Genomic DNA, 13,804 nt, shown 5'->3' on the forward strand with positions numbered 1-13,804 from the left:
TTGATGTATGAAACATTACTTTTTCCTTTGTTCCAGCAGGTAGAGTCAAAATCACAAGGGAGAAAAATATAACGAGAAGAGAGGGAACATAAGGGGGAAAGGAAGGGACTCATGTTTTAGGAGTGCCCACACTGTGAGAGGCTTGTGCCAGGCACTCTGTAAGCACTATTTTAGTTAATCCTTGTAACAACTTTGCCAATGCTTAACTTGTCTGAGATGCCACTACTAGGCCAATACTCAGAGCCACGGGTGGTCACCCTAATTGCTATACTTTAAGAGAGATGAATTGACAAAACGTATGGGGAAGAGCTAAAATGTTCTCTGGCAAAGCAATAATTTTAGATGATATAAATGACAGCATGACCAGTGGTAGAAGATACTAATAATTGTACGAATGTGACTGTGTCTATGAGAACTGAAATGATCAGTTATAATCTCAGAAAATAGAGCAAAATTGGATGTTCCAGTTATTAGACTACTTATTGTAATATATATACCTAACTCTTATAATATCTGAACTTGGAAGTATGTTATATCCAATCTGTTTCAGAAGCTTAAAAAAGATGTGAAATATTTCAAAATATATCAAATACTACAAATTTACATCTATTCAATGTTCTACTCCAAATTTCCTAGATTCCTATTCAAATCCATGTGACATCTCAAGTTCTGCAAGCCAAGCTTGATATGCAGATTGATTTAAGCCAGATGTTACCACCTCCTATGGGAAAAGAGGTGATATTTTACTAGTTCACTAGTATAAATATAGAAAGATTACAAATATAGAAAGAAAACAACAAAAAAATGATATTTCCTCTTGCACATTCTATGAGACGCTGTTAGCCCAAGTAATTTATAGGAAAGACACTAGGAGCCCAAGTAATTTACAGGAAATTAGTATTTTGATATACAATGGAGAATTGTTTTTACTTCATGATATCGGATACAAAAAAGGAAGCAGCTTCTTGCTTAAGTTACTATGAGCAACCAAGTACACATTTTCCCATAAATTCTAGAACCTCAGGTTAAACTTACTACCTTACAAATTTCTGTCATAAGTTCTAGTAAGTTTCTGTGTTACTGCAATGTCAAACTCTGTTTTAGAGGTCATGGAAGTATTTCTGAGTTGCAAAATTCTTGACGCCATTTATAAAATGACTTTATATAGGTGACAGTAATGTCAGATAGCCTGAAATGCTTATAATCAAGGTTAACTAATGTCAATAAAAATAGCATTGAGTAGTTGCTGTATTTCATACCCTAAGGTTTATTAAAAGTATATATATTTATGTAGTGGTGAGTCAAATTTAATCTCCTGGGACATACTCTTCATAATGTTAAAATTGAACACAATTTTCCAGTGTGCCTGTAATAGGGTGCATTACTGTCAGTTATCCTCTTCAGTAACTGAAATAACTTACCCCGTAAAGAAAATAACTTATCCTGTAAAGAAAAACAGGAGAATCATACAAAATTAAAATTGATATGTCAAGTCCTCAAATACTTGTGCTCTTGATTATAATTTAGAAATTTGTATCCTGATAAAGGGATTTATTTCCAAGTAAATTAGCACTAAAATTCTTTTTTAAGATTTTTTTATTTATATATTCATGATAGAGAGAAAGAGAGGGAGGGAGGGAGAGAGAGAGAGAAATAGAGAGAGAGAGAGGCAGAGACACAGGCATTGGGAGAAGCAGACTCCACGTGGGGAGCCCAATGTGGGACTCCATCCAGGTCTCCAGGACCACACCCCAGGCTGAAGGCAGGCGCTAAACTGCTGAGCCACCCAGGGATCCCCCAGCATTAAAATTCTTAAAGCAGTGATTGCACCACTGGGAAATTCCTAGCTGAGTTCTCAAACAGTAAATAAATGAGAAGAAAAGTAGAGAGATTGGAACAAGCAACATGTCTAGAAAATATGCCGTAAGATTCTTTTAGAAGCTTACATCTGTAATATGCACTTAGTTTGTTCTTTGGGAGTTCAATTTTATTTCATTGCGTGTTTTGCTTTTTGTGTGACGTCAATCCGAGCACCCAAAAGCAAGTTAATTTTCTACCTGGTGGGTAACGACATTATCTACACCGAAGAAAATATTACTAGACCTTCTAGATACTTTCTTCATTATAGATATTGCACAAAACCCACAAAGATATGTTGTGTTGTTTAAAGAAAGTACATAAATCTTTTGGCAAGTTCTATTACAAATCTTTTGGCAAGTTCTATTATACCTCGCAAGGAACCGATATTACATTATCTAAAACTTAAGAATAGAACTTAGTGTGGGTCTTGAATTCGTCCACTATCATTGATGTACGCATAAGCTTTTTAAAATAATTTTCTCTGGGCTCAAAACTCAAGGTTGCACTCACAGGGAAGCAAACAGTAATGTCACTGTATGATTGCTGTCTTTAAAATGAGTGAGGGAGATAAGTAATACTTAGGAAATCTAATAAAAGAAAATAAAAGAAAATAAAAACAGTGACAGACTAATAAATACATACTAATAATAAATACATACTAAAATAAATAAATACATAAATACTAAATAAATAAATACTAATAAATACTAATAAATTTCTTAGGCACCTAAAGGATAGTATGAGTTACAGATGAATAAAATGGTTTTTCTTTCTCTGTTTTTTACCTAAACCCAAATCCACACACCAAGTAAATACACAAAACCTCTGTAACACCTGACACAGGACTGTATTCCCTCAATAAGTAGATCTTCAAAATAACTTTAAGATTAAGCAAAAATTAATTCACAGAGAAGCAACTGCTCCATTCACATACTGAATCTGGAAATTCAGTTTACGAAATCTAAGACTCTTTTACGATCAGAAGGTTTGCTTTTCTCATTGCTAAGTGTGTGGCATTTTTTCATTTTGTTATTCATGATAGAAACAAAGAGTCTGGAGGCTTTAAAAGAAGGGACTATTTAAAGTGATTTTCACACGGACCAGTGACTAATTCTCCTCTCATGAATATACCTTCATTTGTTCTGGTTCTCACTACAAATTATTGAGGAGATGCCAAGAAATAATGACTGAAGAAGTTTGTGTTGCCTCCAGAACTGTGATGACATAAAATTTCAGTTGTTTAAGCCAAAAATTTGTTTTAAGTATGCTAGTGGTTACTACTGAAGCTTGAAGGGAAAATAGAAGGAACTTGGAATATATAGATAGAGATAGATAGATAGATAGATAGATAGATAGATAGATAGATAGATAGATATAGATGATATGGATATAGGTAGACTGTGGCTGGGGAGGGAGCAGATCGCCTGACAGAACCGAAGAATGGCTCCCAGCTGATAGCCTAGGACTAAGAGGGCCAAATGAAAAGTGAGGGAGAAAACAAGTGACCTACCCAAGGCCTGCATAGGGTACAAAGGACTCTCTCTCCCTTACCCCACGTTGCAGAACAGCCTGTTCTGCTGTCCAGGCATTGGTTCTCCCAATATTCTTCTATGAAAGCGATTGAAGAAGGCAGAGAACTAGGACAGCTAGAACAGAGGTTAGTGACCCTGGAGTAAAGCCTTCTCCATTCTGGCATTTAAGGACATATGAGAACAGACTGCCCATCTCATTTCTCTAAAGAGAAACTCCAAATCAACAAATTATGCCACTTCACCAGACTTTTCAGATGTCAATGGATTACCCAAAGAAAGCATTAAACATTCAAGGGAAAGATCTAGACATAGTGAGTAGACATAGCAGAAGTAGTGAAGAGAAAGAATTCAGGAAAACAGAAGAGGACTTAAAATATAAACGTATAAAATATTGAAACCAAAGCCCTTTTTTTTTCATTTTCACAGTTTTGTTGCAATATATTTTACATATACAGTTGACCCATTTAAAATGTACAATTCATTTTTTTTAGTAAATTTACCAAATTATGAAACCATCACCATAAGTCAGGTTTAGACCATTTTCATCACTCTGGTAAGATTCCTTGTACCCATTTATTGTCACTCTCCTTTCCCACTTGCTATCCCAAGCAACCAATTGCTTGTCTCTATAGATTTGCCTTTTCTGGCTACTTCATATACATGGAATCGTATAATGTGTGGACTCATGTCTTGCTTCTTCCACTTATGTTTGTGAAACATACTGAGGTCTGTTCATATGTGTCATTCACAATCAGAACTCTTAACACCCATCAGAAGAGAGTGGACATTACATCCATAATGAAAGAAAAGGATATAATGAGAGAGCAATAAACATAGGAAAATGGAAAGCATTTGGAAATTAAACATCTAAGGGCCAAAACAAAAATATATTGAAAAGAATGGAAGGTAAAGTTGAAGAAATCTCCTACAGTAGTAATTACTAATAACAGGTTTGCATTCCCTCATTTCCTGTTTTTTGTTTCCTATTCTGTGCACTTAGATATTAATTTTTTGAAGTTTTTAAAATAAAAGTTATGCACACCACAAATAAAAATAATTTATATAAAGGGAGGTTGAAAAATACACATCTGCAAAAAGGAATGTTTTTTATCCAGAACAAGGCATATTGGTAGATATTATTATCATTTTGATCATCTTTATCAGATTGTATTTACAATCTTGTTTCCTTCTTTTCTCACTTAAGCTTTCACGACCATTCTGTTATCACATTGACTTTGAAAGCTTCACTTTTAATAATTGCCACATAGTTCACCCAGTGGCCACGTAACTGGTTGAATCTTGACTTGTTAAACAGTTAGGGCATTCTCACATTTTCAGATGTTTAAATAAATATATATATCACTGTGTATATGTTGTTCTAATTACAGACTATTTCCTTGGGTTAGATTGTCCCGTGAAATTTCTGGGTTGAAGATAACAGATACTTTTTAAGATCTCTGTTGCATCTTAACTAGTTATTTTCCATGAGGCTTATAACCTAACCATTCCACGTGACAACTTGCACAGATTTGAAAGCAACACCTAGAAGTAATACATTTCTCATCAGCTTATTGACCATAATGTGCCAATCATAAATTATATAATATGACATTAGTACTTGAGTGACCAATGGGAATTTAATATTGGGGTAGTGCTGAAAACACTTCCTTTAATTGCATTGTTTAGGTTAGAGGGGCCAGAAGATCCTATGGCGTCATAATAGCTTTATGTTTAAATATTTACCAATATAGACTCATCTTTCTACATACTCCCCATACACACACACATGCACACAAGCATGAACACTCCACAATATTACTTATTAAATTTGCAACATGTTTACCAGCATGAACAACAACATAAGTGGTTGCTTAGGTGGCATTTCCTAAAATGCTATCCTCCCAGATTGGTTCAGATGTGCTTCTTAATATTTCCAGAATGCCCACCGTCTGTATCATTGTTCTTACCAGATTGCATTTAAATGAACTCCCAATTAAGATGAACTCTTTTTTTAAAACCGTCAGTATATAAGTAACTCAAACTTTGATATTCTGTTTGATTCATATTTCCAGCCCAACATCAAGCACATAATGCCTACCACATAATTTATTCACTGTGTCTATTTATTTATTTTTATTTTTTTAATTTTTATTTATTTATGATGGTCACACAGGGAGAGAGAGAGAGAGAGGCAGAGACACAGGCAGAGGGAGAAGCAGGCTCCATGTACCGGGAGCCCGACGTGGGATTTGATCCCAGGTCTCCAGGATCGCGCCCTGGGCCAAAGGGAGGCGCCAAACCGCTGCGCCACCCAGGGATCCCAATTCACTGTGTTTATTAACATGAACTGAACTTAGTTAAGTTGAGAAGAGTGTGAATTTAGCCCCTTTCAATAATTATTTTGCTGTTATTTCCTTGTTAGGAAATTGTGCATTCAGAAATACTTCTCTCATTTCTCTTTTCAAATTGGTTATCTTGAAACTAAATTTTTAAATTATTTCAATTTTTTTTTAAAAAACTCAAAATATATACAGTTTAATTAAATTTAGGAAAACAAAATAAAAATTATCACTTGCAGATTTACTTAGCTAGCAAATAAGGGATTCCAAATTTGCAAATGTTTGCTTACTATATTTTGGAAATCCAGTTCTCAAGAAAAAAATCTTCTTAGAAATTATTGAAATAGAAAGCCTCTCTGTGCATTTGGAATATAATTTTCTATACCAGTCTCATTGGGAATATGCGAACTACATGAGGCATGCCCGAAATGCATTCCTCAGGATCCTTGGTCCAGTTTTTCTTGATCTTAGGACTTTCTAGGCCAATGTTTGGGTTCACTTTGGTTTCACTTTAGTTTCTATCTATATCATATGATCTGCTTTTTGCTTTCCAAACTTTATAAAAATCTTGTCTCATTATGGTTTCTTCCAGTATTCAACTCCACTGTGAATTTATGATTTCCTTTTCTACATTTTTATTGTTATTTCAGATGCATTGGAATGAGGGCCGAAGGATAGGCAATGGATCAGCTTTCCATTTGAACTAAAAGCTTTAACTATTTAACAAAGAATATTATTTTAAAGTTGAGTATTGTCCATTGGATATTACTGTCAGAAGAAAATTACTGATAAAATAGAAAACACTGCCAATCATTGGTTGATCACAGCATGACACTTTGTTAAAATTGTGAGTCTTAGCGGTCTTTGAACCAAAATTACCAAATAAATCTTCCTTTCTTGTTTTTATAGAGATTTGCTTGCTGACCAAGGGACGCCGTACTGCCAGTGTTCGAGCTGATACATATTGCCGTCTTTATTCACTTTCTGTGGACAATTTCAATGAGGTCCTGGAGGAATATCCAATGATGAGGAGAGCCTTTGAGACGGTTGCCATTGACCGACTAGATCGGATAGGTACTCTCTTCAGCTTTTTTTTTTTTTTTTTTAAATTTTATTGATTTATGACAGAGAGAGAGAGAGAGAGAGAGGGAGAAGAAAGCTCCATGGAGGGAGCCCGACGTGGGACTCGATCCCTGGTCTCCAGGATCACTCCCTGGGCTGAAGGCAGCGCTAACCCGCTGGGCCACCGGGGCTACCCTCTCTTCAGCTTTCTGTCATTTTTGGTGTACAATTTAGTTATGCTCCAGTGGGCTGATACATGTTTGCAATTGTTAAGTCCTAAATGCTATCATAGGTTGCCTAATTAATTAGCTTAGAAATAGCAGTTAGCTCTAGCCTTATTTCTACTAACTTTCTCTTCTCTAAGTATTCTGGGTTTATTTAATCATCTCTATTTTTACTAGCTGTTCAATCTGATTTCCCCAGTGATGCCAAAACAGTTTGAATCTTCAGGTAAAAAGCAACGATAAAAATTTTAGGTAGCACTAAAATAGAACTAAAAATACAATAGTATGAGTCTATATTACAAACCAAATAATTTTACCACAAGGTTTTTAAAAAAAAATTATGTATCAACTTTACATTTTTATCTTTATATTGAGAACTGAAAGCTTGTACACTTTAATTGTCTCAGTAGAAACTTCTCGAAATGTTTGTAATACAGACTCAAGCAGGAAAAGCCTTGATAGAAGTACCCTACATAGATGCTTTACTTTGTAAACATCAACTTATTTTAAAGTCTTCTCTGCTCTCAAATAAGAATCTATAAGTTAGACCTCATTAGTTACACTAGTTTAAAGATTTGAGTAATTGCTATAGTAAAGTTAGATCAGATTGGCTTGCTATTAGCTTCCCAAGATATGCTGGAACATTCTAATGTCAGAAGGTGGTATGCATTCATTTTCTACATTTAAATCCTTTTTCCCCACCTTACCCTGCTCTGCCCCCTTTCCCTCTTAATTCTACTCCATCCCCTGTAGAATGCTTCTGTGACCTCCCACCCACTCCTACGCTGAATATCCTGAGTAGGTTCTCTCACACTCCTAGGAATTTCCTCCATCACAATACTGCTTTTCTTACTGTAACTGCTCTAAGGATGCTAAGATTTGTGAGTGTAGAGGTCATGTCTAATTCACTATTAAATTCACAGTACCTAGTACACAATGAACATTCTTGAAGAGAGGTGGTAGGGAGGGATGAAGGAATCAATGATCTCAAAGGAGATGGGGTTGAGATCACTTGGAAGTAAACAAGTGCTTCATTCTTATTTAAGGTAAGGATTTTTTATTGATGTAGTCTTACGTCAGCTTTTCTTACGCACTTTGTATCTTTCTTTCCTTCTACAGAAGTGGGATGACAGATGCATAAAGGCCTGAAATTAGATTAGGAGAAGTAAAGGTGACATTTGGACATTATCATTAGACATAACACACAGATTAGAAAGTCATACTGACAACTTAGACATGTAATAGGACATAGTGTCGAGACAGTGCCCATAAAAGTGGGTATTCCTGAAAGCATCTTTATTTAATTTGAAAATAATTACCTCTTTGTGGTATGTGAGTGCTCATGGTAGAGCTAGAGACTAATTTCTGAGCACATGAGTTTTTTCCTAAGCCAGCTAGATGTCTTTTAGAGAAAGCATTAAAATGAGGATATTTTAATAGAGAATTTATGTTAATCTGATACAGCTTCACTCTATTCACTTTTTCCAATTAATTTTTATAAGAAAATTTGCATGAAATGGCTTACAATCAATAATAGAGACAATAAAATTGCTAATAAGCACCAAGCATTTGCAGTTTTGATCTTTATAAAATTTGAACAGTGCATTAAAATTATAGTATTTCTCCACAAGTTCATAAATATTTACATTATGAAATGTTGACTATTCACATGATCACAAAGAAATATTGTCCCTGTCCATTCTGTAGCTTTTGCCTATATGTGTAGACCATATTTAGTTAAGGCAATATGCTGAAACAGCATTTATATTTTTTACTAATATAGCAGCTTTTCTTCTTTAGAAATTTAAAATAGTTCTATAAGGAGAGACAAGCATTTATTTTGGAAGTCATTTAAAATGATAGTTTTCTAGCAGTAATTTATAACATATATTTCCATTAAAAAGCATCCCTTCTAACTCTAACTTTATTTAGTAATATGGCAAATTGATTCACTTTTCAGTTACAATACTTATCTGGGAATTATTTTACCAATGATGTCACCAAAAATCGCTGATTTTTCCCTCTTTCATCAATCTAATTCTGATTCTATCGTTATCCTGCCAGAGAATGTCTGCTTATTGCAAACCGCTCCAAAGACAGTGGCAGGAAAGAGAAGTAATGCTTATTGAGATTCTAGAGGGAGCGGAGAACCTGCCATAAACCATACCCCTTAATCCTCACAAAGACCTTCCAGAAAATGGAATGGTTCTCAACCTGCCACGCATAACAATCCTCTGAGGAAATATGCTTCCAAAGTATTGAAATCTGGCTATTCCGATTTAATTGGTAGGCTTCAGACAAAAATCAGTATTTTTCAAAGCTCCAGAGATGAGAAGAATATGATTATGGGGGTGGTGGGGGGGAGATCACAGTTATAGGGCACTGGTCAAAAGTAAAGGACTTGCCACAGGGCTTCTCCAGTTTGCCTGTGCGAATCACCTGAGGATCTTAGTAAAATGCAGCACCTTGGTCAGCAAGTAGGATGGGGCTTAAGAGACTGCATTTCTAGAAAGCACTCACATGATGCAAATGCGTGTGGCTGGCTGGCTGCCCTTCCTAAGGATCTTCCTTCCCCATTCCTGTTTCTTATTCACCAGGTTTTCTTGGACATTGTTCTTAACCTTGCTCTGTCCCCGTTCTCCTTCTGGGTGAAATGGGGTTACAACCACACCCACCTCCAGGAGTTGAGGATTAAAGAAAACAAATTTACCTAAAGCCTTTTGTAGAGTACCTGTCACAGAGTAAATGTCCTATTGGCCTTTGGGGGTGGGGAGAGGGGGGGGGAGGTAGCTTTAAACTTAAGTTTGATTCCAGGCCCATCCTGACCCCCAAATGCCCTTTCTTCTCCCGCTCTTCAGAGTAGCTCTCGTGTCAAGCCTCTCCCTTTCTTCTGTAAGGTGGCTTTGCCCATATTACACACTTCTCAACCTGACTTGCATAGGAGGTAAGATTTCCCAGGCAGATAGAGGAAGTGTGAGGGGCAGGAGGCGCCTGTCCGTTTGGGTCTAGGGGTGAGTACTTGGCTTTTAAGCCGCTTGTGCGAGGCGCCGGCCCGCTTCTGTCCCCGCTTCTGTCCCGGGGAGCCGCTGTCCCCCGGGCTTGCCGCCCGTCCTCCGGAGGCTTTCTAAGTGGCTCTCTTTCTTTCGCTGCCAGGGAAGAAAAATTCAATTCTGCTGCAAAAGTTCCAGAAGGATCTGAACACCGGGGTGTTCAACAATCAGGAGAACGAGATCCTGAAGCAGATCGTGAAGCACGACCGGGAGATGGTGCAGGCGATCGCTCCGATCAACTACCCGCAGATGACAGCCCTGAACTCCACCTCCTCCACCGCGACTCCGACCTGCCGCGCGAGGACGCAGTCCCCGCCGGTGTACTCCGCGCCCAGCCTGTCGCACGGCAACCTGCACTCCCCCAGCCCCGGCACCCAGACCCCGCAGCCCTCCGCCGTGCTCTCGCCCTGCTCCTACACCACCGCGGTGTGCAGCCCGCCCGTCCAGAGCCCGCTGGCCGCTCGAACTTTCCACTACGCCTCCCCCACGGCGTCCCAGCTGTCGCTCGCGCAGCAGCCGCAGCCCGCGCAGCCCCCGCAGCCCGCGCAGCCCCCGCAGCCCGCGCAGCCCCCGCAGCCGCAGCCCCCGCAGCCGCAGCCGCAGCCGCCGCAGCCCCCGCAGCCCCCGCAGCCGCCGCAGACGCCCGGCGGCGGCTCCACGCCGAGGAACGACGTGCACAGGAGCACCCAGGCGCTCCACAACGCCAGCCTGACCCGCGAGGTCAGGCCCCTGTCGGCCTCGCAGCCCTCGCTGCCCCACGAGGTTGCCACGCTCATGTCCAGACCGCACCCCACTGTGGGCGAGTCCCTGGCCTCCATCCCTCAGCCCGTGACAGCCGTCCACGGCCCGGGCCTGCAGGCGGGGGGCAGGGGCACCGTCCCGCAGCGAGTCACCCTGTTCCGACAGATGTCCTCGGGAGCCATCCCCCCGAACCGAGGAGCGCCCCCCGCGCCCCCTCCACCAGCAGCGGCTCTCCCCAGAGAGTCCTCCTCAGTCTTAACTACAGACCCAGAGGCAGAAAAGCCACGGTTTGCTTCGAATTTATGATCCCTGCTGATTGTCAAAGCAGAAAGAAACACTGATAAACTGAGAATCTTCTCAGATCCTATTTTATTCTATCTCCTGATAGATTCCTCTAGCCTACTATGAAGAGATATTTTAGACAGCTCTGGCCTACACGCAAAATGTAAAATATATAAATATATATCTACTATTAAATATCTATCTAAATTCCCAAGAGAAGTTCAAAAGACCTGTTTAGCATTCAGTGTTACATGTCTTCCTTTCTTTAACTCATTAAAGGATTTAAAATGTTGTTGTAAGATCATTTATTTTTAACCTACTTTTACCGACTTCCTTTGATATGTGTATTTCTTCTACTTTATGAGGAGTTCTTGGATTCGGTGGAAACAAAACTCTGATTTTAAAAGGCAACTCAAGTGAGCTACTACTGAATAGCACCAACTAAAACTTCTTTCATTAGCTGTGTCTCTGCATCTAAATTGTTAATCATTAATTACGGAGAATTAAAGAGCGAATCCCATTTTATAGATCTAAATTGTATTTTGGTGCTTTCAATTTTGAATTAGGTTACAGAACACACGGGATGCTTGGCCGCGGTTGGAGACTAGCATTGCCACTGTCACGAATATCTCTAACCTCAGACCCGTTCACTGATCTTTCAGAAAGCTGAGGGGATATTTGTCTTCATGTGTTATCGGACTTTTACCAAGACTCAATCAATGTTAGTTGTAAATAACTTTTTCAACCCAAATAAAAATAGCTATTCTGTGCTGTAGGAAGGTAAAAGTCATCACTCAAGAATTTAGTTTTATTGCTTCACTTCAAAACTTAGAGTTTGAAATTTTACAAAACCTAATTGTAGCAGTTATTCAACTGTACTGCAATGGCTTGAAACCTACAATATTATTTTAACCTGCAATGTTTTATGCAAAACTGTATGCTCAATTCTACAAATTGCTTGTATTACACCGAAAATCATTACTTTTCTTCCTTCTTGCCATAACCAAGCATCTGAAAATAGTCCCTGCATGCTTTTTGGAAAAAAAAAAAAAAAATAGGTTCAGATCAGTCACTGTAGGGAGAGGCTTACAGTATTCCTCATTTCTAGAAAAGTATAACCATTCATTAATTGCCTATCTTAAAATTCCTATAAGGCTGACTTGGATCTCTGACTTAAGTCTAGAAGTGAGGTTTCCACTTTCATTTAATAATATTACTATTATTACTATTATTTGAATGATGATTTGTAAACCACAGCTTGATTTGGAGTTGCCAGTGTGTTCTGTGTCTTCACTGTTGATAGTTGGTAGTCTACCTTGGTGTTAATTTAAAATAACTAAACACACGATAGCATCATGTCTTTTTGGGAGCACACACTTTGTTCTATGTATATTGTAATAAAACAGTTAGTAAATCTTAAGGCATGTGGTGACTAACATAGCCCTTAGACAGGAGGTTTGTTATTTGGAATGTGCTGGAAAATGTATGGACGTGATGACAGAAAGCCAGGGGCAAATTGAATGTGAGCATTGTTTGTTTGTCTGTTTCCCTAACTCTCCATGACCTGTGAACATCTGCTTCTTCTCAGAGAAGTCCCTTAGTAATCATTTGTGCCTAATGCACCCCACAAATGTGGTGGATGACTGGAACACAATTGGAAGATCCCTAATAACCGACTTCTGTAAATAACCCAAGTTAAGAGGATGACCTAAAGCGGAGGTCTTCGGTATCTTTGACCCTGGCGATACATTTAAGAAGAACTTAACAAGATCACACATTCAATGGGGCAGGGCCTCCAGATAGACTTGAGGACAGAATACAAAATAAAAGCAAAAACTCTAAAATGGATCCATGCTGCCTGTTATGCCTTTTACGGATATAATACCTATTATACCAAAATGAGTTGTTATGTTTCATTTCTAACAGATCCCAGCTTGTGTGGAAGTTATCAACAATGCTAGTCAATGTAATGTTGTCATTAACATGCTGGTGACATCTGATGGCATGTCAGGACTGGGGTAAGAAGGGGATTGTTCAGTCTCCCTAGAGCCTTTGGGAAAGCTGCAAGACCATTTACATATCAGTACAAAACTCCTTTATTTTATTAAAATATTGAGAATTAACTTCAATTTATTAAGATCATGTATTGGTCCTTTAAATTATTAAAGGTTTACATTTGATAGCACTAATGGGTTTGGTAGTGAAATATTTTTATATATAAATCTTTGGTTTTTTATTTTGAGCACTATTGGGAAACATAAGCAAAATTGAATTGCATGGTCTTTCAGTGCAACCATAAAATTTTTATTCACTTTGTAACAGAATGGACAAAAAAAATTAAGGTTTATATGTTAAACTAATAAAACGGCACAGGGTAAATTATATACATATATGAATGAATATATATGCTTAGGTTAAGAAAAAAAAATGACTCACATTCCTGTAATATAAAAGTCCATTGCTAGTTGAAAAGTGACCTCTTTTCTCTGTACATAGTCAAGCCCACAAGTATGGAGTTTTAATCTGTACAGAAAGAAATGTATTATTGAAAAGGTTGGTCTCTCTGCTGCTGGAAAAATAGTAGAATAGCTGACTCTTAAAACAACTGTATGATCAGGGACGAATTAGAGTATTTCTTTTGTCTTTGCTCAAAGCCATACATATATAAATATATATAAAGATTATTAATAAATTCAACAGAAAATAAACTAAAA

At 38.1% G+C, this 13,804-nt stretch overlaps 1 protein-coding gene across 1 annotated transcript in view; it reads left to right on the plus strand.

The window, feature by feature from the left end:
* The window catches only part of HCN1 (hyperpolarization activated cyclic nucleotide gated potassium channel 1), a 392,337-nt gene extending 378,533 nt beyond the window's left edge, over positions 1 to 13,804 (plus strand). The window contains exons 7-8 of the mRNA XM_025434848.3: positions 6,641 to 6,805; positions 10,171 to 13,804. Of these exons, the coding sequence (XP_025290633.3) occupies positions 6,641 to 6,805; positions 10,171 to 11,114 (1,109 nt within the window). The 3' untranslated portion in view covers positions 11,115 to 13,804. The remainder of the gene's footprint in view (positions 1 to 6,640; positions 6,806 to 10,170) is intronic.

Source organism: Canis lupus, chromosome 4, assembly GCF_003254725.2.
Source record: "Canis lupus dingo isolate Sandy chromosome 4, ASM325472v2, whole genome shotgun sequence".
NCBI lineage: Eukaryota > Metazoa > Chordata > Mammalia > Carnivora > Canidae > Canis > Canis lupus.